This window comes from Neoarius graeffei, chromosome 12, assembly GCF_027579695.1.
Source record: "Neoarius graeffei isolate fNeoGra1 chromosome 12, fNeoGra1.pri, whole genome shotgun sequence".
NCBI classification, from domain to species: domain Eukaryota; kingdom Metazoa; phylum Chordata; class Actinopteri; order Siluriformes; family Ariidae; genus Neoarius; species Neoarius graeffei.
Genome location: NC_083580.1, coordinates 4,156,924 through 4,184,251, shown reverse-complemented (window position 1 = coordinate 4,184,251; position 27,328 = coordinate 4,156,924). Strand labels below are relative to the sequence as shown.

Sequence of the window (27,328 nt, the reverse complement as noted above, 5' to 3'; positions counted from 1 at the left end):
GGATACAAATTTGAAACAGGAGAGAAAAATGGAGGACGTGAGCATGCGAATGAAACGTGAAAGAGCGACTACAGTAACGGAAAGAAAGCAAGAAGAAAATGTTATGTTATATATGAAGGAAAGGAAACGCAGGACCAAACATAAATATTGGCGCTCAGCGAGCACCTCGGTGTGATCAGCTGTTCGTTTAGTGACAGAATGATGGAACTGTCAGTGCACGCTCAAAGGGAAACCTGTAGATGGCAGTAATGCGACACTGTGGATGCCAGCTGCTGTAAAACCCAAAAGAAGAAGAAAAAGGTAAACCTGCGCATGCGCACACGGACTTCCTCTGTCTGCTTGACTGCGCGAAGCGAGTGATTTCATGCACATTATTTGCTTTAATCCCCTCAAATTAAATAACTTCCCAGCCACAGAATGGCCTGATATTTTGAGATATTACAGAAATAAACATACATCACAATGACCACATTTCAGACGGAACTAAATTTCACCGATTTTGTGAAATCGAAAGGCCGTCAAGCTTTAATGCTTGGACCCCTAAAATTGCTCCCCAAAGCTATAAGTCTGATTAAAAAAAAAAAAAGCTGTTGTTCTGTGACATATCCAGAGAGATAAGTCTAAACGATTTCAAAACAGCAACCAAACCACTAAAAAGTCTTATAATTATCCAAAAAGCCATTAGGTATCACACACATGGAGTCATAATAAAAACATTTGCATGGTAAAGTGCTTGGACCCCAAAAGTCGCTCTTCAGAGCAATAGGTCCGATTGTAAAAGCTGTCACCTCCTGGTTTGTGATCTATCAGGACCATTAAAGGGGAATAACATCGACTGGAGGCTCCATCTGAATACATTAAGAGCTCAGGTTGAATACTTTGAACATGAACAGAGTCATCTAACAGTGGAACAGCTCATGGGTTGGGGATAAAGCGATAAAATTATGTATTCAAGGCTGGCTTTTGCTCGTTTTCAGGTTTAATTGAATGGAACCATTTGGGAGGCCGAGTCAACAGTCAAAGCTGCAACTACAGCACTTCAGGGAATCTTCTCTCTGCACTCCATCTGGGACCAACAGCCCATAAAGATACTGATTACATTTTTTTCTGAGATGAGCTAAAATATGCAGTCGATGTGATATAATTTCTTCTGCTGTTGATGAGAGGCACTTGCTGTTGCTGGGAAAGTGATACTTATTCATTTGGTTTGATCATTTGGGCTTCAGGTTCCTGAGTGAAAGTGGAAAGAGAGGGATAGAAGAACAAACTGAAAGTAGGATATGGATGGATGGATGGATGGATGGATGGATGGATGGATGGAATTGGGACAACTACAGCCAACCACAAGTATTTGAATCTTAAAAACACTGAAAAATCAGAAGTTCTTGAATATGACTTTAAACCGCACCCAGTGGTGAGTCTCAGGTCCGGGAGGACTTGAGTATTGGGGAAAGTGGAGTTACCCCTTAATCACCATCGCTCCCAGGTCCGCTCTGACCCAGAGTGGTAGAACCTGCCTGGGTTCCAGCTATGGGTTAAATAGTACATCATCAAAAGGGCGCTTGCAGCAGGGCACTTTTCAGTGCCATGTGGCAGATGAACCCAACAGGGTCAATGGTGCACCACCATATGGCATGCAGAAGAGCCACTCAAATGGCCAACGGATGACATCACCTGGCAAGTCAGTTGTCTACAAACTTTTGGTCATATAGCATATAGATTTTAAATGGCAAATACCTTAGAAGGGATTTTTTTTTTTTAATTTAAGTTATTTTGTCCCAGTTTGTCCTGTTGTAGGTGTTTATGTACAGTACAACCTACGACAGAGTGTTTCTCTTTAAGAATGGATTTCCAAATAAAATCCATTTAAACACTAAGAATCCACACTATCCAAAGAACTCCTGAGAAACCTGTATGTTGGCAAATGACGTGATTACGAATATATCAGTGATTAATGCTGAAGTTTGATGGTGAACGTTGGTGTTATGAATTATCCCCTCAACATTTTTTCAGAATATTGAGGTTTACAGAATCCAAGATAATAATTACCCACTTTATTCCTTTGCAACATGGTATTCAGACTCTCCACACCATTGTCCAACCATCAATCCATTTCGGCGAAGCTCTGACATTGACAAGAGCACAATGCAAAGCTGTCTGCATGCTGAGATTTATGGTGCTGTAGCTTCATCTCTCTCTCTCTCTCTCTCTCTCTCTCTTCTCTCTCTCTGCAGAACTGTCCTAATGAATGTGTGTGTGTGTGTGTGTGTGTGTGTGTGTGTGTGTGTGTGTGTGTGTGTGTGCGCACGTGATTGATACTGGTCAGCTCCACTGTGCGGAAATTGATCCAATGCAGCTCCAATCAGGCCAAGGCTCCCTGGTCAACCCATTGCCTAGCAACCGCAGCTCTGCTCGTCCAGCATGAGCAACCTGTACCACCCCCCACACCCTCTTCACCAACACACACACACACACACACACTCAAAACACAGATATGTAGCTCTCTAAGCCACTGACCTCTGAGCCATACATCAAAAAGCCCAGGACCATGTCCTCTCCTAACGCTGCTATTCATCTTGCCCACATCCCATCAAAATGGCCACCGTTTAACCTGAACATGACTCAGACTCAAGGCCTCATCCTGTGCCGCAATGCCCCATAGCTCATAACATATTTACCCTCTCTCGCTGTTCAGAGAAGATTGATTCTCACTCTTTTTTTCAGCTACCTGCTGTCACCAATGAGTTTCCACAACTATAATGAACTTCAAGAGGTCAAAGGGGTTGGAAAGGCGTGAAGTAAACACAAGACTCACATTGTTTTACACATGCATGCACATTTTTGGCTGTACATCCCCTACTGTAATCTTCCATTTACATCTGCAATCTGACTTAGGCCGTGTCTACATGTACAATATCAGGATATTTTAAAATTCTAGCGCCTGTTCAAACAAAAACGCTGTTTTGGGTCACTGAAAACAAACACTGATGTCACAGCATCATGAATGTACTAGGACTCCGTGTACCATGGTTTCTCTGGATAAGACCCAAACCAACACTGTAACCTTAAGCAAGCTTGTTTTTACGCAATTTCATCCTCTCTACTGCTCGATACGAAGATCATGGCATTATTCTTGAAGTGTTTAACATAACAATTTATGTTTATGATGCACTCTTACTGGGCTGGGGTGCTCAAGTGAACTTCAGATTGCTATTGCGTTTTCATGTGGACGGAGAAACGTTCGAAAACGCTGTTCTCGGAAATATCCATATGTGTTAACAAGGCCTTAATTTCATGCTCCTTTGAAGCTAAACTTCATTTGCTCATGCACAGGCTAGATGACATCTGGTGATTTATTGAGTATTCAGATCATCAATGGTGCTCGACATTTAAATAAAATTTATTTGACGCTCAAAAAAGGTCATGCATAATCTTTAATGTTGTGTTTTCAGAGATCTCGATATACTGATGTTAAAGAACAGCAAAGCCTGTCGAGAGTAAGTTCAACCATAATAAATGAAAACCCATATGAAATAATTTGGCTTGAGTAAACCAGACTTTGGTCAAAATTAGACCTAAATTTGGCGTATTCCCTGTTAATACAAATTAAACCATAACCAGATTTTTTGCTTGTGTCCCAAAGTCAAATTTTGGTTTACACACTCGCTCAGTTGACCAAATTTTGGTCTCGCTTATACTCTCAGGAATGAAAAGCAATCCCCTGACCAAATTTTGGTCGAGAGAATTCTCCAGTCTGAGGTGAATCGTTACAAGTCCAGAGTTGGACAGTGCTTAAGCTTGAAAAATGTCTGTGTGCCACCACCACATGAGAAAATGAGAATTTTTTTGTCAAAATCAAGCCAAAATTTTTGCCAAAACTAGACTTAAAGCGAGACGGCCTTTCAATTTCATAAAATCGGTGGAATTTAGTTCCGTCTGAAATGTGGTCATTGTGATGTATGTTTATTTCTGTAATATCTCACAAAATATCAGGCCATTCTGTGGCTGGGAAGTGATTTAATTTGAGGGGATTAAAGCAAATAATGTGCATGAAATCGCTCGCTTCGCGCAGTCAAGCAGACAGAGGAAGTCCGTGTGTGTGCGCATGCGCAGGTTTCCCTTTGAGCGTGCACTGACAGTTCCATCATTCTGTCGCTAAACGAACAGCTGATCACACCGAGGTGCTCGCTGAGCGCCCATATTTATTAGTTTGGTCCTGTGTTTCCTTTCCTTCGTATATAACATAACATCTTTTTATTTTTTTCACGGTCCAAATCCTGCGCTCTGATTGGCTGGCAAGCGGGTCTGTATCCTATGGTACGGACCCTGGTTATGGACCCCGGTTACAGACCTCTGGCGACTCGCTCGTTCACAACAACAACAAACATAGTAGCTTTTTTTGTCAACATTTATTTTCGCATTTCTCAGGAGAATAGCATTAATTTTACAGCATGGATAGCGATAACGACAGTCTTCACAGCGAAAGCGAGTTTTACTACCCTGAGGAAGAAGAAATAAAAGAAAACATTTCAGGAGAAAGCTAAAAACCTAACTTGCTAGCACCGAGCAAAAACATGGCTGAATCCTGAATGACTCAATTTTGTATAAATAGGGGACTACATAGGTGGCAAAATGTAGTGTTTTTCCTGCCATGGAAGTGCACTTGTATACCGAAGAGAAAGCAATTTGCATTACAGCCGTGAATGAGGATTCAAAATGGCGACCCGGCTCGGTTTTCCCTTTCGGGCGCTCTCGTTTTCTGTTAGAATTTGGTAAAGAAAAAAATAAATATATTATTTACCAGCTTAAGGTCGGTCCGTATGGTGAAATACCGTGACCTCGGCCTTGAATACTGACCTCGGCCCAGAGGCCTCGCTCAGTACTTTCAGGACCTTGGTCACGGTATTTCACCATACGGACCTCCCAGCTGGTAAATAACATATATTTCTTCTCACTTTCTTTCTGTTACTGTAGTCAGTCTTTCACATTTCATTTGCGCACTCACGTCCTCCATTTTTCTCTCCTGTTTCAAATTTGTATCCCACAATGCCTTGCGTGAACAGGGAAAGCCCACCACATGATGCATAACGTAGTATCTTGTATTGGGTCATGGTGAAGCAGGAAAAAATAGCGGAGAATTTTGGGCCACGTCGAGATAAATTCATTAATTGTTCTACTTTTAAAAAAAACGAATAAAATTGGAAGTCTGTGATTCAAATTCAGTAGCTTTCGGTCACTAAACAAAAATAATTGGGTGTCAGGAAAATAATTTTTATGACCTACACTTGAAAAATCTGAAAGGCAGTCTAGCTTTAAATTAATCAAAACTTTCAACCAGAATTTGCTCAAACTTATTTAAATATTTTGGCTTGTTTTTAAGGCCTAATTTTGATTAAAAATTTGAGTGAATTTTGGTCAAACCTTCACCAAAATATCTCGTAAGGGTAATATCAATCGTTGGATTAGATTTATGGTTAATACCACAACCAATGTTTAATTCTCGATTCTGATTGTTCAGAAGATGTTGATTAATCTTGAATTACTCTAAAGGCAGTTCAGATAGTAGTTTGGTTGCAACCTGAAGCAAAGGTTTTTTTTTTAATTAATGTGCTTGTTTTAATACATTATAACGTCGAATATTAGTTAGCTAACTCACAGTAAAGTGTAACTGAAACTGCTTTTGGAGAAAGAGTCAAACATTCCAGGGGTATTTGAACATAGAGCACCTCAGTTCCACACAAATTACACACAACCTCATCATGATGTAACAGCGAAAAAAGAAAAAAAACTGTCTCATGTGATTAGCCTGGTTTTGGCCAAAGTGCTTCTTGGCCAGGTCATTAACCTAAATGGGCTAATGGGAGATTCATGGGGCTTTGATTGGCTCGCGTTCTTCCAGCCCATTAAGCAGAGGGAGAGAGAATCTGACAGATCCCTCCAAGCATGGCCAACCGTTAATGCAGCTACACAACACAGTGCTGAACGCAGCAGCAAAATGCTCCGCTCTTTGTCTTCTCTAATTATTATTATTGATGTTGTTAACTCTACCACTGCAGTAAGATTGTTAATTACATCAAGCTTTTGTTAAACCTGGACAGTTCTACACTGTATCCTCTCACAGCGCAGGAATATTCATAAAGCTATGTGTAATTGATATCAATGGGACAGAAAGACTGACAGTCTACGGAGAGTCTTAGTGGAAAGACGACACCACACTCCTGAAATCTGAAATGGGGTTTGTCAGTGTTTTCTGAGTAAAACCAAGTCATCATGGCAAAACTGGCATAATTCAGTGTTTTGATTCACTCAACACATTGATTAAGGACATAATTTTCTGACAATCTCAAAACCAAACCTTTTGTTTTTGTTACTGTGCCGTTTCTGTGACTCAAGAAAGTTCTTCCTTTGTTCACATCACTTCATTTAGCTAATCACTTCTTTTACTGAAATAAAGTGTTAGATTTCTGAAGGTAAACGTTAATGTCTGGTGAAGAATGTTGGGGAAAATTTTTTTTTAACGTTGGCATTTGTGAATAAAAGTGTTGTTGTTTGGTGGTGAATGTCCATATTTGGTAGATATTGTTTGTGCTGGCGGCACGGTGGTGTAGTGGTTAGCGCTGTCGCCTCACAGCAAGAAGGTCCTGGGTTCGAGCCCCGGGGCCGGCGAGGGCCTTTCTGTGCGGAGTTTGCATGTTCTCCCCGTGTCCGCGTGGGTTTCCTCCGGGTGCTCCGGTTTCCCCCACAGTCCAAAGACATGCAGGTTAGGTTAACTGGTGACTCTAAATTGACCGTAGGTGTGAATGTGAGTGTGAATGGTTGTCTGTGTCTATGTGTCAGCCCTGTGATGACCTGGCGACTTGTCCAGGGTGAACCCCGCCTTTCGCCCGTAGTCAGCTGGGATAGGCTCCAGCTTGCCTGCGACCCTGTAGAAGGATAAAGCGGCTACAGATAATGAGATGAGAGATGAGATTGTTTGTGCTTGATGGTGATTAGTGGCGATTGTTGTTTTTTGATGGAGAATATTGGTGTTTGAAGGAGAATGGTAGGGTTTGATAGACAGACAATGCTGGTGTTTAATGATGAATATTAGTGTGTGATGGAGAATGATGGGATTTGATGGTGGTTGGTGGAGAATGATGGTGTTGTTGAATATTGGGATTTGATAGAGAATGTTGGTGTTGATGAATGATGGTGAATTGTGCTGTTTGATGGAGAATATCGGTGTTTCTTTTTGTAGGTGTGTTTTAGTTTTTGATTATGTACATTGGTGTTTGATGGTGACTGTTGGTGTTCAGTGATGAATGATGGTACTTGATAGTGAATGTTGTTGTTGGAGAATTTTTGTACTCCAACACAATGATGGAAAATAATGGTGTTTATTGATCATTGGTATTCAATGAAAATGTTTGGTTTGATGAAGAATGGTGGTGTTTGATAGTGAATGTTGGTGTCTAATGGAGAATGTTGGTGTTTGATGGTGAACGTTGGTGTTTGATGGAGAATGTTGGTTTTGATGAATGATGGTGTTTGATGGTGTACGTTGGTGTTGTATGGTGAATGTTAGTGTTTGATGGTGAGTGTTGGTGTTCAGTGATGAATGATGGTACTTGACAGTGAATGTTGTTGGAGAATTTTTGTACTCCAACACAATGATGGAAAATAATGGTGTTTATTGATCATTGGTATTTAATGAAAATTTTTGGCTTGATGAAGAATGGTGGGATTTGATAGTGAATGTTGGTGTCTAATGGAGAATGATGGTGTACATGGGTGTTTGTTGGTGAATGGTGGGATTTAATCAAGAATGTTGGTGTTTAATGCTGAATGATTGCATTTGATGTAGAATTCTGCTGTTTGTTGGAGAACATTTGTCCTTGATGGTAAATAACTCTTTGGTGCTTATTGGTTTTGATACAGATTTTTGGCATTTGGTTCAGAATGATGGTGTTTAGTCATGAATATCAGGGTCTGATCCAGAATTTGGATTTATTGGAGAATGTTTATGTGTTGGGGGACGCAAAGTTTATTGTTCACTAGCGGAGGTTGTGGGATTTTGGTATTTGTTGGAGAATGTAGATGAGTGATGATGAGTGACACTTCAATTCATTGTGGCACTAATTCATGTCAAGGATGGACTGGCTCAATAATGGATGTCCATCTTCTCAATATCAACCAGCTGAAAAATTAATTTGGTCATTCAGTCATCTTCAGTAACTCCTTTATCCTGGTCAGGGTCTCGGTGGAACCTGAGACGACGGAGTGTGAGTTGGTTGAAGGATATTATTAATTATTTGCATCACGGTTTACATTTTTGTTGGTACTTGTGATGTGTGTTTGTGCTGCTAAGTTCATTTTGTGAATGCATACAGTTGTGTAGCCTCAGAAATAAAGGTACCAGAGGTTTCCTGATATGTAGGCTGCTTTTAATAGGATATGTGTAGATTATTTACTTTATGATGTAGCTTTAATTAGGCGCCAAATCATTTTTCATGTTTCCAGGTGAAAGGTACCAAGCATGCCTAGTTCATACCAAGCAGAAGAATATTTTGGTACTGTACTATGATCTAGCCTATGCAGTGTTGTAAAGCAGGCACCCGGTGCTCCGGTTTCACCGATTTGTTTATTCCTCCAGTTTCTTCCCAAGACGAGTCTCCTTTAAATATCCACCGGAGCGCATTTATTAACCCGAAAAGCTCGCGCTTTCCCCCAGAGTGCTCTTTCTCACCGGAGATCCGCCATGGCAGCTCGGTGCACAGGTTCATCCCGGGAGGGAGCGCGAGGACCCGGAGAACGCGAGCAGCATCTCTCCGTTGCAGCATCCCTTCCATCGTCGCGAGCGCATCCGACATCCGGTGTGATGGGCTTCCCGTAGACTTGCATATGAATGCATGCATTTGCGTTGTCTCGCGCATCCTTCGGCATCCTGTTGTTGTTGTTGTTTGTTTGTTCTTTTTTGCCCCTGGCCGGGGAATGAGAGCAAGGCATCATGGTGCGCATCCTCAGCGCCCTCGGCTTGGTCATGTTCAGCGTGGCTTTGCTCATCCTGTCTCTCATCAGCTACGTGTCCATAAAGAAGGACGCCATCTTCACGGGCCCCAGATACCCGAGCGGCGGTGGCGGCGGTCCGAGGATGTACATGTTCCACACGGGCTTCAGGTGAGAGAGTGAGTGAGTGACAGAGTGAGGACCTCCGGCCATGCATGAACACCTACAGTGCTGATTTACACGGTTGGATTTGTATGAGCTGTTATTGCTTTCTTACACCAACATCAAAAATATCAACACTGATCCCTACATCTAGTGGGTGTTTATTTGTTTGTTTGTTTGTTTGTTTGCTATATACAGAACAAAAATCTCTACCCATCCACATCAGAATGCTGCTTAAGACATCACAGGAGCCATTATTTTCCTCAAATAAATAATCAAGTGCATGATTCTTCACGTCACTGACTATTTATTTATTTATTTATTTATTTATTTTAAAGGGCCTCAGTTTTATGGTACAGTAACCAGCTCCATCACTGCGCCTGCGCACTGAACGCCACAAAAAAAAAAAGGCATAACAATGACGAAGCAGCTCATATAGCTACTGTAGCAGGTACTAAAAATAAAAAGGCTCTTGCTGAGAGACTTATCATGTTTCAGCCCAAGAAGAATATATAAGGGTCCGTCTCAGAAACTGGTCTCTCATTTGGGACATTATGGTCAAAAAAGATTTTTCTAATTTTACTTTTTTTTTTTGCATTTACCTAACAATGTTTCTTTTGTCATGTTTAATAAGAATAAAGATAGCATTCTGATTACAATTCAAATGCTTTTGTAAAATCGATTTACATATAAAATAACGACATCATGAAGAATTAAAGCCCCTCCTTCACAGATGAGTGAAAATATTGAATAAATTTCCTCTTTTTGATTGCTTGGGTTAAAAATGCCAAGTTATGATGACTGAATTGATTATTCACTTAAATATGAATGATATGATGCATTTTGGGTATTTGATATGGCGAAATAGGACACAATGGAAAAATCAAGAACACACTGGAAAGATGAGAATAATGGCGGTGGTAAAAGAACAGCGACTGTACCGGCTGAAGGTTGCGCGGGTCTTTGCTGCGGCGCGTGAGCAACGAGACATCACTACCGCACTGGACGGGGCAGGGGTGGGGCAAAATGACTGGCCGTAGATTCTATCAAAAGTTTGATCTAAATTGACCGTGGTTGCAAAATATTGGCCAAAAATACGTAAACACTACGAAATATGAAAGTAAGATGAAAAAGAAACATTCTATTGCCTTATACTGCAAGACTAAAACAAAATAAAACTGTCAAAACTCACCTTTTCAGTGATAACGTCCGAACAGATCACTCGCGTAACAGAAAGACCGCAAATGGAAGTGCGATCAACTTCTAACTGTTGGAGTGGAAAATTCCATTCTACACGAGCAAATTGTTAATGCGTGTCCTTCCCCGCACACAAATAACACGCTACGGTAAAAAATAGACCACAACTCATTTTATAGCTCAGAAATTCATACAAGACCAGCTACCATCGTAACATATTCTGTAAGAAACGTATTCTAAACCTAACTTTCAGCTTTCGTTTTAAAAAACAAAATCGCAGATTTATAACTAAATTTTTATACGCCATAGTGATTTTAAGTTCCTACTTTTGGTGAGGTCGTGACCTTGACCCTGAGGCTTTCCGTTTAGATCAAAACACACGATCGTATTGGTTTTGGGTTTGCGGAAAACGGAGTTACAACGGTGATCAAATATTTTGCATGATGTTTTATTACGGTTATGATTATTCTGTGAGCGCACCAATCCGTAGGTGTATAAAGTTACAACTTAAAATACAATTAGTGATAACTGTAGACTTTTCAGTGGGCTACAACCTTTTTAAGGGAATGCGATGGAGTCAACCATTTATCATGTTGCAGATCAAGCCGCCATTTTCCCACAAATTTGCAGAATTTTTGCCAAATTCTGAATATTCACATCAAAGATTTAGTTTTATCTGTATTATTTCTTTCATCATTTTATTTCAAATTAAAACCAACATCACCATTCAAAACCGTATAGTTTATTGACTGTGAGTATATTTAGTGGGGGACCCCCACAGTACCCAGTTTCTGAGACAGATATATATATATATATATATATCATCTCATCTCATTATCTGTAGCCGCTTTATCCTGTTCTACAGGGTCACAGGCAAGCTGGAGCCTATCCCAGCTGACTACGGGTGAAAGGCGGGGTACACCCTGGACAAGTCGCCAGGTCATCACAGGGCTGACACATAGACACAGACAACCATTCACACTCACATTCACACCTACGCTCAATTTAGAGTCACCAGTTAACCTAACCTGCATGTCTTTGGACTGTGGGGGAAACCGGAGCACCCGGAGGAAACCCACGCGGACACGGGGAGAACATGCAAACTCCGCACAGAAAGGCCCTCGCCGGCCACGGGGTTCGAACCCACAACCTTCTTGCTGTGAGGTGACAGCGCTAACCACTACACCACCATGCCGCCCACAAAAACAAACAAACAAAAACAGAGAAAATCCATTATAACCTATGTATAGGTTATTTATTTAATGAGAACGTTTTGTTAATGTTTAGATCACAGTTCATTTCAATCACAGGATCCAAACCACTTACACTGTATTCAATTGAAGGTCTAAAACATTCCTCATACAGAGCTTATTTTTATACAGTAGTTGAATGAAGGTGGTTAGATTAAAGGTGCAAGAGTTGATTCATAGTTTTGTTTTGTTTTGTTTTTTAAAGGTAGACTGCCTTTCAGATTTTTCAGGTGTAGGTCATAAAAAGAATTTTCCTGACACCCAATTATTTTTGTTTAGTGGACTGAAAGCTACTGAATTTGAATCACAGCCTTCCAATTTTATTCGTTTTTTAAAAAGTAGAACAATTAATGAATTTAGGGCCATGTGGCCCTAAATTCTGCGCTGTTTTTTCCTGCTTCACCATGACCCAATTTAAGATATTACGTCATGCATCACGTGGTGGGCTTTCCCCGTTCGCACAAGGCATTGTGGGATACAAATTTGAAACAGAAGAGAAAAATGGAGGACGTGAGTGTGCGAATGAAACATGAAAGACTGACTACAGTAACGGAAAGAAAGCGAGAAGAAAAGACGTTATGTGCTATACGAAGGAAAGGAAACGCAGGACCAAACTAATAAATATGGGCGCTCAGCGAGCACCTCGGTGTGATCAGCTGTTCGTTTAGCGACAGAATGATGGAACTGTCAGTGCACGCTCAAAGGGAAACCTGTAGATGGCAGTAATGCAACACTGTGGATGCCAGCTGCCGTAAAACCCAAAAGAAGAAGAAGGTAAACCTGCGCATGCGCACATGGACTTCCTCTGTCTGCTTGACTGTGCGAAGCGAGCGATTTCATGCACATTATTTGCTTTAATCCCCTCAAATTAAATAACTTCCCAGCCACAGAATGGCCTGATATTTTGTGAGATATTACAGAAATAAACAGATATCACAATGACCGCATTTCAGACGGAACTAAATTTCACCGATTTTATGAAATCGAAAGAAAACCTCTTTGGGAAACTAACACCCAATCTAGAATACTTGTTTGTGTTTGGATACACCTCCTGTCAGTCATTTTATAGTCATGTAAGATCATGGGGGCGGAGCTTTGTGAACATGGGCAGGAATTATTCAAATGTCAAACCTACCTAACTATTAGAGACCTAATAGAAAAAAATAAAAACACTAATCTTACCTTGATAATTGACTTTGAACTTTAAAGTTGCTGAGTTTTAAATCAAACACTTTCAACATTCCCAGGAATAAAAGTGTACCACAAAATTGTACTATTCCTTGGTGATGGGCTGGCACCAAGAAGAGGACATATTTTTGACCTTAAGTATGTATCTTTCACAGTGAAGACAGAATACATTATCGGACTGTAAGGACCACTGATGCACCTTTAAAGCATTACTCAAAAAGCTGCTTAAAGGCGAAACTTTCCAGGTAAAAATAAAAACATGAAAGGTGCAAAAGATGTACCCTTGTTGTACCACCCCGGTGATAATGAAAAGGAAAAGTAGAGCTCATTGCCTTTTTGTCTGAGAGTGAATTCAAGTGGCCCATCAGTTATGATGATTCATTCATTCATCTTCAGTAAGAACTTTATCCCACTCGGGGTTGCAGTGGCGCTTATCCCAGGAGCGCTGGATATGGGGCGGGAATACATTCTGAATGGGACGCCAATGTCACAGAGCACAACATGCACACAATCACAGGAGGCTAGGAGCAATTTAAAGTAGCCAATCCACCTAATAGAATGCTTTTTGGAGGAAACCAGGCATCACAGGAAACCCACACAGATACAGGTAGAACATGTGAAACTCCATACAGACAGTAATCAGGTAATAACAGGAAACACAAACACTACAAGATGCAGTTTAGGAAGACGCAGCATCTGAGAACCGATGCCAAACAGAAATTCTAGGCATGCTAGACATGAACGGTGTCTCTGTTTTGTTGTTGGAAGGCCGTGAAACGGTTGCGATGTGGCAGATTGTAAAACTCTTCTCTCTGATTGAGACCGGAGTGGAAGCCCGAGGAGCTGTCCTTGGTCCTGATTTACTCAGCTGGCAGTTCAATTTCCTGCCAATGATCATCCTGCGTTTTGTTGCATCCAAGGTTATAAAATGGGAGCCATTTTGCTGAAGCGTGTAGGAGTTGCTTTCTGGGAGGGAGGGAGGGAGGGAGGGAGGGAGGGAGGGAAGGAAGGAGGGAAGAAAAGAAAGAAGGAGGCTTGGACCATCTGCTGTCGCAGTAGGGTGATTTGTTGACCTCACCATGACTTGCTTTTCAGTTAAGGCTTATGAACTTCAAGAACGATGACATTCAGAAATCGTATACTCAAACCACATCATTCGGAACAACAGCACTCCGTTCAGTTTAGTCATGCTTGTTCTCAGATTACCATCTCCCTCTGACATTTCTGAGACAAAGTTCTGAGACAGCAGCCCCATCCTTAATAACCTTACTAATAAACCAGTACAAGCTCTTAACGAGTCAGGCTGAGTAACTGACCAGGTCTGAAGTCTAAAAAGAGGCAGTTTAATTAGAATGGCCATCGACTGCCTGAGGCAGGGGGATTGGTGCTGGGGCCGATGGGGTGGCATTGATCTAAGCTACTTTCAGCAGCTGCCACCGCTGTGACATCAGGACCGGGTCTTCCTGTGAAATGGAACGGAAACTCTATTTTCCTGTTGCCCCCACTGACCAGCTGCCCCCCTACTTAGACCTAATTTTTTCATGCTTTTTTCCCCCTTTATTTCTCTTCCATAGATCCCAACTGGCAATGAAGTTTCTGGACCCAGCATTTACACCCCTGAACAATGCCCTCAATGAAAACCTCCGGGACAATTCATCCAAGTGGAAGTTTAATAAGACGGGCTATTTAGAGCAAAGGTAAAGTACTATGTGTCATCAATACGATGGATGTGTCGTGGTGTTATTAGTACCAACATAAGCCATACATTATCCAAAGCTGTCCGTACTCTATTATATATTATAGCATGGATCATCTGAGAAGATTAAGTCATTAAAAAGTAGAACACATCCAACCAAGTAAGGCCCCGGTCCCACAACACCGATAACTATAACTGTATCTAAAACTCCAACTCTGACTCTCCGTCTGCCTGAATTTAGTTCCAGTCTGGAGCAGAAACACCACAACTATAACCCCGACTATAATATCGCTCAGTGCTGACACTCAGAGAAATAAACGCATGCAACTTAGGAATAGTCATGGAAGGTTTTTCCAAGTAGTAGCACATTATTATTCAGGGTCGTACTGTACAGCTTGGACTCCAAAACAACCCATGCACACACTCCGGTGGTTGATAAAACACGGATAGGTCACGGATTACGGAAATATAATAAAAAAGGACACAAAATACAGAGTGGTTACGGATTTTAATACAGACGCATCACGGATGCTAATAATTTACGGATCAGTCACGGACGTTTCAGTATATTAAAGATTGGTTACTGATTTCATACGGATGATGCACCATGGATAAAAAATTAAGAAGTCGAAAACAATTAAATGTTTTGACTGCCGAAGTTCATAATTAAAATATCTTACCTACATTTATATGTTTATTTTATGAATTTACAATTGAAATTTCACAGGAAAAAATCACATATCTGTGAATAAAAGATCCATGTTTTGTATTATATTTTTTTATTTTCCGTGAATCCGTATTCCATGACTTCATAATGCAACAAAGATTCCCGGGGAAAAAAGACCACGTGCTCAGGCATGTAAACAATGACCTGATTGGTCAGATGTTTTATCAGAACAGGTCCAGGCCTGGAAAAATTGCTCCAGAAGCAAATCTCAGTGATATGGATAAACCCAAGCCTGGGCTATAGGTATTGTTATTGGTCTGGTGTGAGCACCGACCACATAAACTGCAGGGGATGCATTTATTTATAGTTATCATCAGGGGCGTGTTTAGCCTATTTTTGGGGGTGCTCAAGCACCCCCAAAAACGAGCTCAGCACCCCCTAGCTCAGCACCCTCAAAAACACTGCTTTTGCACGTAATTTTCAGAAATAAGTGCCCTTGCGCACTGCGCAATGAATGTGTGCGCGGGCGTGTGTGTGTTCTTGAATTCACCTGTTACGTGATAGTTCTATGACCAGTAAAATACCTCTCCTCCTTGAGTCCCCTCTGATTGGGTTGCCTGTCCGCGTGAGTGCTTGCTACGACATGGTGTTTTTTTTAACTGGATTCCACGCCGATGAGGAACTCGAAGTAACACCTGAGTATTACTGGCATAGCGAGATGTGAAGGTACGGACTGGAGTTACAATTGTTAAACACAACACAATAATATGCATAATGCAATATTGATGTTCCCTGGTCTATGAACAGAATGATTAAAACGACATTTATCATCTATATCGAGATACTTTTGTGCAGAGCTGTACAAGTGCTACGGTGCTAGACCACCGTGTGTTAGTCAATTTTATTTAATGTAACATAGCGTTTACTAATGTAAACTAATGTAAAATCATAATAATACACACTATTATTACACAATACACAATAACACATTAATTAACAATTACCACTGTTCAAAATGAATAGCTCCAACATTACAAATGCAGTAGTAGGTCTTGTTTAGTTAAAAATATAACGTAAATATTTGTGTCAGTGGTTGTAAATGTGTAGATATCATAGTTTATTGGGTCAGCTTCTGTTAAAACATTGCATAAGTCTAGTCTTGTCTAGTCTAGTCTTCTTGTCTAGTTAAGTCTAGTCTAAATGCGGAATAAACGTGGAAACACTGTCGTTCAAGCCAGGTGCCTCTGTCAGCTCTGGGGGCTAAGCACCCCCAAAGATCAGATGCTAGAATCGCCCCTGGTTATCATTATAGTTGTAGTTATAGTTATCAGTAATGTGGGACTGGGCCTTAACCCTGATGCTCCAAGGTCTGAAGTAACAAAAATAGTCTCCATCGAATGTTGAATATTACCCCTAGTATATATACCTCTATAGTACTATCAACGCTTTTTCTTCCTTAAGTGTAACTATTGCAGTTAAATGCTTTTTAATTATCAGGGATAAAGCTGTTTCTTTATATTTTGCTGTTTCTCTGTAACGTCAAGCTACATTTTTGTGTCATTTGACTTTTTTGAGGTTGTTCCACAATATTAAATGCAACTATAACCATGATACATATAAAGTTTTTAAAAAATCTTTTGAAAATTGCTGTAGTATAAGAGGAATAAAACAGTTTGTGTGTTACAGGAAAATAATCAACAGTAAAGTGATACCAGTAACTCATCATCACATCAGCTTCATCGCACCACACTGTCATTGATTATTTCCTATTATTTCCTAACAGTAAGCCACGTCATGTTTTATTCATTATATAACATATTTAACAAGTCTTCGAAGTATTAATCGTTATTTCATCACAAATTACAGTGTCCCTGAAGCTGTTAGTGATGAGTAAAGCAGTTAATCTTCCTTTTTTTTTCAACGAGCTACAGAAAAAAAATTGCCTCTGTGGAAGTAGGCAGTCCTTATTCACATTTATTGATGGAATGTACGAGACTTTCTATCGAATGCTCGTGAGACCAAAAATCCATGTTTCTAAGAATACAGAAAGAATGCAAGAAGTCATGGAAGTACCTGAAAGGATCTAGATCTCAGAAAATGTCCAAGAACCTAGCAAGCACCTGTACATTTAGAAAACAAAAATGTTAAAACTAGAAACCTTTCTTTGATGCGTCTGTGACGGAGCCCAGAATAAACCTTACATCAGAGTATTTTCTTGAGAATCAAAGAATTTGAAGTAAAATATTTTGAAGAAGAATCTTTACAACCCAGAGAACCCTTGGAGAACCCTGGTGTGTACTATGTTGATAATGATCCAGGGCGTATCCTAATCCAGTGTGATGTTAGTGATGGTGTGTGTTTTGCAGTAAAGAGATTGCCCAGTACATCGATGTGCCACGTAACTTTACCCTGACCAAGAGCAGCGTTCGTGTGGGTCAGCTGATGCACTACGACTACTCCAGTCATAAATACGTCTTCTCCATCGGCGAGAACTTCCGTTCCCTCTTGCCTGACTCGTCGCCCATCCTTAACAAGCGCTACAACACGTGCGCCTTGGTGGGAAACAGCGGCATCCTGACAGGCAGCCGGTGTGGTGCCGTCATCGACGCGTACGACTTCGTCTTCCGCTGCAACTTTGCACCCACCGAGGTCTTCCGCAGGGACGTGGGCCGTCGCACAAACCTCACGACCTTTAATCCCAGCATTCTGGAGAAGTACTATAACAACCTGCTCACCATCCAAGACCGAAATAACTTCTTCCTGAGCTTGAAGAAGCTGGACGGAGCCATCCTGTGGATTCCAGCGTTTTTCTTCCACACCTCGGCCACAGTCACGCGCACTTTGGTGGACTTCTTTGTGGAGCACCGGGGGCAGCTGAGGGTGCAGCTCGCCTGGCCTGGGAACATCATGCAGTATGTCAACAGGTTAGTCATTAATTACACCAGAGTGCATTAAATTCTGAGCTGATCTCACACACACACACACACACACTGCATATTTACAGTACATGCACAACTTCCATGGACAGTAGAATACCAGTGCTGCAATAGATCACACGTTCATGCCATTACATGGCCCGTTCTGTAACTGCGGCTACATTTCAGGTGTTGACGCTGTTAGTCATCGTCAACTCTGGTATCGTTAAACCGGGAAACCCATTAACAGAATCGATGATAACAGAGTTGACGTTTTTCCACCATTTTGTGTCTCAACGCTACATGCTAACCTCAAACTAGCTACCACACGACATGTATAAAAGTGAAGTTTTATGGATTTTAATCGTATTATTGTTGTTTTTAAAAAAAAAAAACGAGCAAGAGATTCACTCCGATATCACAACAACAGAGTTGACGAATAATTTATCTACTGTCGGTGTAAAATCCTCAACATTTTGTTCAAATTAATGAGAGAAGGAACATAACACTCTGCCCCTCACTGCCTTTCTGAAGTTTCCTGCTAGAGGAAGTGACATCACTCGGTGCAGGTGTCATGCGTGTTATTAAAAGTCTTTGTGGATTTTATGTGGTTTTGTAATGGAGTTAACAGAGTTGACAAGAACATTGGGATGGATGAAAAATATATTTCAGGTTGAATGGATGATTCAGGGGCGGCACGGTGGTGTAGTGGTTAGCGCTGTTGCCTCACAGCAAGAAGGTCCGGGTTCGAGCCCCGTGGCCGGCGAGAGCCTTTCTGTGCGGAGTTTGCATGTTCTCCCCGTGTCCGCGTGGGTTTCCTCCGGGTGCTCCGGTTTACCCCACAGTCCAAAGACATGCAGGTTAGGTTAACTGGTGACTCTAAATTGAGCGTAGGTGTGAATGTGAGTGTGAATGGTTGTCTGTGTCTATGTGTCAGCCCTGTGATGACCTGGCGACTTGTCCAGGGTGTACCTCGCCTTTCGCCCGTAGTCAGCTGGGATAGGCTCCAGCTTGCCTGCGACCCTGTAGAACAGGATAAAGCGGCTAGAGATAATGAGATGAGATGAGATGAGATGAGATGAGATGAGATGGATGATTCAGGAGTTGAAGACGGCCAATAATGTGGGGGGAGGGGTGGGAGTTGTTTAGTTAATGTTTTATGGATAAATTGGGTCTAAAACGTACATCGAGCATCACTATTGGTGAAAGTTTGTCATAATTAGTATTATAGTTAAAAACTCATTCAATAAAGATTTCTTTTGTGGAAAATAACAAAAGGTTTATCTTGGAGACGCAAAATGTACCCTGAATTCTAGAATGACCCACATACAAGATACAACTCAAGTGCGTAAACTCAGAGCGTGGGTCAGTACACAAGAAGGCAGTAATAAACCATGATAATCCATAAACACGAGGCTCGGACTTATAGATGCGTGATACAGCTTCGTAACGAAACAAAGAAACAGCAGGGTAGATAATGGAGTGGATAGCTGGTAAAATATTTCACTTGGTGAGCAAAGCACCAAATTTTGCATGAAACTTTGTCTGCATGTACCTGACCAAAAATCATCGTTGGCCACTCAAGTTTCCACCATTTTCAAGATGGCTGCCATGATTTTCAAAATGGTGTCATTTTTACAGTTTTCGCCTACTAGTTTTATTATTATATGTACCATTTTTAATTTAAATTCTTTTCTTTTGCTAATATCTACCTCAATATGACTCCCCATAGCCATAATAGTTATTTTGTACAAAACTAACGTGAATACTCACTGCGCATGCGCAAGACATTCCAGAAATACAGACTTTTTTTTATAAATAGCCGTTTACACGAAGACTCAGCGGATCTAATCTTCTGAGCAGTTACAACTACAGAGAGCAGTGCAAGACAGTCCTGATTTAAAGCATTTACAGTTGCCAGAACAGTTTATTCTACATCCACACTTGACCAGTTCCTGACATGATGCTGCTATAGGTGCTACTGACGTCCAATACGGCACCTAAACCCCATCATTTTTTGTCCAACCCCAACTTGATGGTGATGGTAAGTCCTGCATTTTACAAAGTGACTGACCCCATGTGTGTCCAGCCTGTAGAATTGATCTTTTGATGTGTTCGACTAGGGCAGCTCTGGATGGTAGGATGTTGTTATAAGACCGTTGTTTGCGGGCAAAAAGATCAAGACGAGTCTCATTAACTTTCGTTGAAATGCTTGACCGATCGTACATGATGACAACAAATTCCTCAATGACATCCATGTCTTGCTCTGTCAAAGAGTCACATGGTTTGCTTAGACTACGGAACGTTTCTGTGGTGTTGTCGCACACATTCCAGGCCTGCCATGCTGTCTTTTTCCCTTTTCTTTTCGACATAATTATCAAAACAAATGATCAAACAAACAAATTCAAATGTAATTGCAAAAAGATACAAACGCAGTAATAAGGAAAATGACTTGTCACTATCAATAACTGAAGGCCGAGGGATTATCCATTATTTTACCACCTACAGCTATAACACTTTAACGTATGGGATACAACTAGGTTCGAAGATGGAATTCCTACACCTAGCCCGATCGTTCATCCAGTGCAATTTAACTCCCGTGCGATCTGTACACCATTCGAGGGACTTTTAGCCCCGTCCCTCTTGGCTCGGCTCTCCCGCGTCGGCACACTCCGTCAATTCGGATATGACATCACGACCTGTATATACGGGGCAGATCGTAATGTATTTGGGAGACTTTGTATCAATAATGAACAAAGCTTACACTGAACCCCATGCCGAGTTTAACGGCAGTAAATTGCACCATTGTGCCCTGGTAGTGTTTGCAATTTACTCTTTTGAGAATATAAAACAACAGTTTCTTAGTTGCCCTTTTGAATCAAACTTTTATCATGCTCCTGGACAGTTTTGATCCAGGTTGAATTATTTTGAAAGAATAGTCATTATAACTTCACTCACATAATAACCAAAGCCTTCTACATTAAAATTGTGAAAATCCGGCCAAAAAAACGACCACGATAAAGATATATGTCCATATTTCGGAAATTTGGTTGTTGAAAATGACGCCATTTTGAAAACAGCGGCAGCCATCTTTAAAATGGCGGAAATCGCGATGGCCAGCGATTGTTTTGGAAACAGTATGGTTTGATCTACATGTGTGCCAATTTTCATGCTTTGCTCACCAAGTGAAATATTCTGGTGAAAATTTCATGTTCGCTGCTACACTAAGACAGGAAATAAACAAACTAACAAAGAACTAATGTAAAACAGATGAAGACAACGTGGTAAAAAAAATATGTATGACAGGAAAGGGGCGGAGACTCAACTAGAACCAAAACTAAGACAAAGAACAAGAGCAAGCAGAGATTGAGGACTGATGATGTTCTGTATTTCAAAAGTCAAGTTTATTTGTATAGCACTTTTAACAATAGACATTGTCGCAAAGCAGCTTTAAATTAAATGCTTTAAACATGAACTAATTTTATCCCTAATTTATCCCTGATGATCAAGCCTGGGCGGCACGGTGGTGTAGTGGTTAGCGCTGTCGCCTCACAGCAAGAAGGTCCGGGTTCGAGCCCCGTGGCCAGCAAGGGCCTTTCTGTGTGGAGTTTGCATGTTCTCCCCGTGTCCGCGTGGGTTTCCTCCGGGTGCTCCGGTTTCCCCCACAGTCCAAAGACATGCAGGTTAGGTTAACTGGTGACTCTAAATTGAGCGTAGGTGTGAATGTGAGTGTGAATGGTTGTCTGTGTCTATGTGTCAGCCCTGTGATGACCTGGCGACTTGTCCAGGGTGAACCCCGCCTTTCGCCCATAGTCAGCTGGGATAGGCTCTAGCTTACCTGCGACCCTGTAGAACAGGATAAAGCGGCTAGAGATAATGAGATGAGATGATCAAGCCTGTGGTGATGGTGGTGAGGAAAAACTCCCTCAGACGACACAAGGAAGAAACTTCAAGAGGAACCAGACTCAAAAGGGAACCCATCCTCATTTGGGTGATAACAGACAACGTGATAATAAATAACTCGCTTCTAGAACTGTGTCCTGTAGAGTCACAAAGTATAACTGTGAAACCAGGAAATTCATTATAGGTTTAACATGAAGTCTGTTTTGTTGACATTATAAACTGGAAACTTAAGTGTAAAACTGTTCATGACAACTGCAGTCCTAGAGTTAGCAAGTCAACTGTAGTCCTCAGACATAAAAGCATTACTGTAAGAGTCCAGAGCATCTTCAAGTGCGACTTTCGACTGTCCATATGGGGCCGTCCTCCACAGGAGTGTGGGTGCAATCAGTTAACTATTGAAATTAAGTGATCAATCTCGTTAAATCAGTCTCATTAAATTTTGAAGGTCAATAATTAAAATGAATCAATCCCATTGAATCGTTTAATTTGACTCGTTTGAATTGAATCATACCATAGAATCAGTCTCATTTGAAGTGAATCATTCAGTGAATCGTTCAATGAATCGTTTAGTGAATCATTTAGTGAATCGTTCAATGAATCGTTTAGTGAATCATACCATTAATCCTGGTGCTTAATAATAAATTACCAAACAGCTAAATTATGGTATATTTCCAAATTATTATGATCACTTACCATATTACATAACATGCACCCTTTTTGAATTCTTTGAGAAGATTGGGGACTTCAGATATTGTTGTTCACACAAATAAACACAGTTTGTTTAATAAATGAATTTATTATACAAAGATAAGATAAAATAATAAATCACTATATACAAGCAGTGAGGTGTGTGTGTGTGTGTGTGTGTGTGTGTGTGTGTGTGTGTGTGTGTGTGTGTGTGTGTGTGAAGGACTTGACCATGTGTTTAGCCTCGTGTAGCTAACTACACGTGGTGGAGGCCTAGCTTGTTGGTAGCTAAACAAAAGAATGTTATCTAAACAGAACAAAGGATTAGCTCTGTGTTTAGCCTTGTGTTGCTAGTGTGAGTTTGCTAAAGGCCCTATGGCCTAGCTAAAGTGTGTTTGTTAGGCCTGGTGAGGCCTACTGAGCACGTGTTGCTAAAGACAAAGGGAAACTGTAGCTAACCCACTAGCTCATAACCATACTGAATCCACTGAAATCTTAATGAGATCAAGATGTATAATAAGAGAACTATATGTTAGTAGTAAAGAAAAGCATGCACAGCCTATCTATTAAAAAAAACAATTGAGAGAACATAGAACAAAATAAATCAACACGCTGCGTGTCTAACAGTGCAACAGATAAACCTGGGTTTAAGTTCACACTATTTCAATAAAAGCAAATTCCTAAGACTATCATGCCCAAATGCCAAAATCTTACTTAATCCTGCCTTTAGCAAGATATGAAGAACTATTCGCCGGTGTAGTTTCGGGCCTCGCCGTGGGAGCACGTGAGCCGCTCGTGATGGAGGCGTAGAAAACTTTCGGGTCCAGCGGAGCACTTGGGTGGTTCCCGTGGAAAGCAGAGGATTCTTGGTCCGAACCTCAGCGTTCGTGAGGAAAAGTCTCTGATCAGAATAAGATGCACAGCGCTTTTGAGTTAAAAAGGATTCAATCGCTTCTTAACTTTTGACTGCCTGGGCTGCAGTCGTGACGTCACTTCTAATGCAAGTAAACCGGTTGTAACTCAGGTTGAGTTTAAAGATCGCGCGACTCTAGAGTTTACCTTTGCCAAGGGTAAGTAAGAAAATCGCGCTGAGTGATGGATCTTGCAAGAAAGAAGACGTCTTTTTGGGTGGAGAGCGCCTCTTTATACGTCCAGATTCATCGGAAGCCAGACGAGAGAGACGAAGATGGTGGAGCTTCCGCTTGGATTTATGCGTGCATGGCAGACTGACGTAGGTGATCCCGCCCACGCGTGACGTAGGTCACACAGAAGTTGCCTGGGAATTGTAGTCCTGACACAAGATGGCGGCATGATACCTACAGGAGCGATGTGATGAGAGTCCAGCCAGACGTAGGGCATCAGGATGGATCAGGCAGGTCCGAGGAGCAGAAGAGCATCTCGGTCTCAGGATCGACATGTAACTCACTTCAAAACACACTTCTGATTAGCGGATCCCCAGAACAAGGACTGAATATCATTCTCAAAATCAGATTTTAATTGATCATTTACGGTACGATTAGCATAAAGCAGTGCGGATCTAGACTTCCGTCTCCCTGTTTACTTTGCCAAGGTGGAATAGTTTGTGCATCCTTGGGACAACTTTTACAGTTTAAGATCAGACCGAGTCCAACCTGAGCCGCTTGGATTAGTATTGATTGTAGTAGTATTGCTGTGTATTAATGTATGAAAATGACAAAGGAGAGATGTATACTTGAAATATTATACAAGAAAAAAGAAAAAGGCCACACCTTTAAAAGAGACAGGTACAGATGGGGGGTGGGGGGACATACTGAAAATATCATACATATACTTGAAGACATTTCTACAATAAACAATATGTATTATGATACACACTGACCAGCCACTTCACTAGGAACTTGTTGATTCTAAGATCCCTGTTCTTGGCTGCAGGAGTGGAACCCAATGTGTTCTTCTCTCTCTGTTGCATGCTGAGATGCTTTTCTGCTCACCACGGTTGTAAAGAGTGATTATATGAGTTACTGTATGAGTTCCTTCCTAGCAGAAAATCACCTCAAATCTGTCCATTTTCCTCTGACCTCTTTTATCAACAAGGTGTTTGTTTCCACCCGCAGAACTGTCGTCACTCACTCACTCACTCACTCACTTGATGTTTTTTGTTTTTCGCACCATTCTGTGCAAACTCTAGAGAGTGTTTATTGTGTGTGAAAACCCCAGGAGGAGATCAGCAGTTTCTGAAACACTCAAACCAAAAATACTCATCTGGCTCAAACCAACACCCATACCACAGTGAAAGAAAGAAGGTCACACTTCACTGTGAGATCACAATTTTTCCCGTTCTGATGTTTGAACATTGTGAGCATTAACTGGAGCTCTTGATTTGTATCTGCGTGATTTGATGCGTCGTGCTGCTGTTGTGGGATCGGCTGATTAGAGACCTGCAGAAAATAAAACAGCAGGTGGATGTACGGTAGGTGGGTGTATAAAGTGCAAAAAAAATTATAATGTATGAAAATAGAAAAAAATATATTTCGAGGGAAAAAATAAAGAACGTATTGTGACCTACAGTGCATGCATGACGAGACGTACAAAGAACATACAAAGGCAGAAAAGAGACGCCAAGCGGGTGTATGAGAGAGAGAGAGAGAGAGGGAAAGAATTGGAGAGGTGTTGTTGAATGGAGCCCCGTCGAGGTTTATGAAGAGGGACTTAAGCATTTCAGCCACCAGAAATCCCTCACTGCACCGAAATCTCCTGAAATACCATTAAAGAGTCACGATCACTACCTTTAAGACGCTCTGATAGACCTCAGATACCCTCAGAGTTTAATGTTGACTGTAATTTAATAGACGTTGGTGCGGAAACGCAGTCTACACAAACACACACGTCGCGTGATTTTCACTTAAAACTACTAATCAATGTTTTCTAAAAAAATTTAAATAAAAAATGCCCAATCCTGAAGAACCATCCAAAAGTCACTTGTGCCAGGTTTGTAGCTTTGCTCTTTATAGACATTCCACATTCTTGACCCAGGTCCATTCAGGATTCTTTGAACCTTGGTGCTAGCTAGTGAACGGTTCCACGTTTTCACCAATTTTGAGTGGAACCGTTATAATCAAGGATGCTTGTTCTTTTTATTAGTTCAGCCGGCCGACAGGTGATGAGTTTATTCCATCATGTGTTGTCCGTCGTCCATCCATCCGGCATCATCCACATTTCACGAAAATCGCTTCTTCTCTCTCTCAGTTCTTTACTGAGTTTTATTCTTTTTGGCAGGAAGGTAGATCTGCCTGGGATGCATATACCGTACAGTAGTTTCTACCCAAATTTGCATAATTGCAATTAATAATGAAGATATGGAGTAATTAATTAATCAATCCCTAATGAGCAGTTTCCACACAAGTCGCTTCTTCTCCCTCAGTTCTTCACCGATTTTGATTCTTTCTGGCATGAAGGTAGGGGTACCTAGGCTGTATATAACTTCTACCCAGATTTGCTTAATTACAATTATTAATGAACTTATGGACTAATTAAGCCTTAATTCAACAGCAGTTCAACAAAAATCACTTCTTCTCAGCCAATTCCTCACTATTTTGGATTCATTCTGGTAAATAGGTTGGCATTTCTAGGGTGGATATCGCTTCTATATATACCTATATACAAGCTTGCAACATTTATTGTGCACTTTAGATCGTTGCTTCTGGACTAGACGGGGCCGGAGTGAGCTACGCTGTCACTGATGGTCTCATTCCAGATATTTGTTTTCGGTCCATTTTTTACTGAAGATGTTTCCTTTTCCATTGCGTTCTCCATTCCTGTGCTCTGCTTTCTCTCTAAACTAATGACACACCCACTTATGCCATCACGGTTCGTGATGGAAAAACCAAGTATATTTTGGTTCCAGCTGGGAACCAGCTTTTTAGGTTCTGAACCAGATTATTTTTGGTCAGAATGCTCCAGCCCAGCTGCATCTCAAAAACTGAAGAAGAAAAAAAAAAGTTCAGGTATTGGAAAACGGAGACGTCCCCTTAACCCTGAATTTATCCTTCGTACAAGAGTGCAGAAGGTTTCCAGTGACGTGTCAAAGCACTTTTCCATTTCAGATATCGTGATGACCCCCAGTAAGAATGTAATACACGAATTTTATTCTGTTGCATCCAAAACAATTTCTAAAACGTAAGTAATGAGTGCAAATTAGTAACGGTCAGTTTTATGTATTGTGGTTATCCAGAGCAACATGCAGTATACCCAGAGCAGGTGGGGGCTCGGTGCCTTGCTCAAGTGCACTTCAGCCATTCCTGCTGGTCCAGGGAATCGAACTGGCAACCTTTTGGTCCCAAAGCTGCTTCTCTAACTATTAGGCCATGTTTTAACGCTCAGGCGTTTCTTGAACAGGTGTTGTGTTTGTGTTTGCAGATACTGGAAGACGAAGCAGCTGTCCCCGAAGCGCCTGAGCACAGGGATCCTGATGTTCACTCTGGCCTCGTCCCTGTGTGAGCAGATTCACCTGTACGGCTTCTGGCCTTTTGGCTGGGACCCGAATACAGGCAAGGAGCTGCCCTACCACTACTATGACAAGAAAGGCACCAAGTTCACCACCAAGTGGCAGGAGTCGCACCAGCTGCCTACCGAGTTCAAGCTCCTGTTCAAGATGCACACGGAGGGCATCCTCAAGCTGGGTCTCTCACACTGCGCATAG

The 27,328-nt window shown here is 41.4% G+C and overlaps 1 protein-coding gene across 1 annotated transcript; it reads left to right on the top strand.

Moving 5' to 3' along the window:
• The first annotated feature begins 248 nt into the window (after positions 1-248).
• On the top strand, positions 249-27,328 carry st8sia3 (ST8 alpha-N-acetyl-neuraminide alpha-2,8-sialyltransferase 3). The gene is made up of 5 exons (XM_060934967.1): positions 249-258; positions 8,982-9,156; positions 14,357-14,479; positions 17,512-18,069; positions 27,046-27,328. The coding sequence occupies exons 1-5, from the start codon at positions 249-251 to the stop codon at positions 27,326-27,328; spliced, it is 1,149 nt and encodes a 382-aa protein (XP_060790950.1).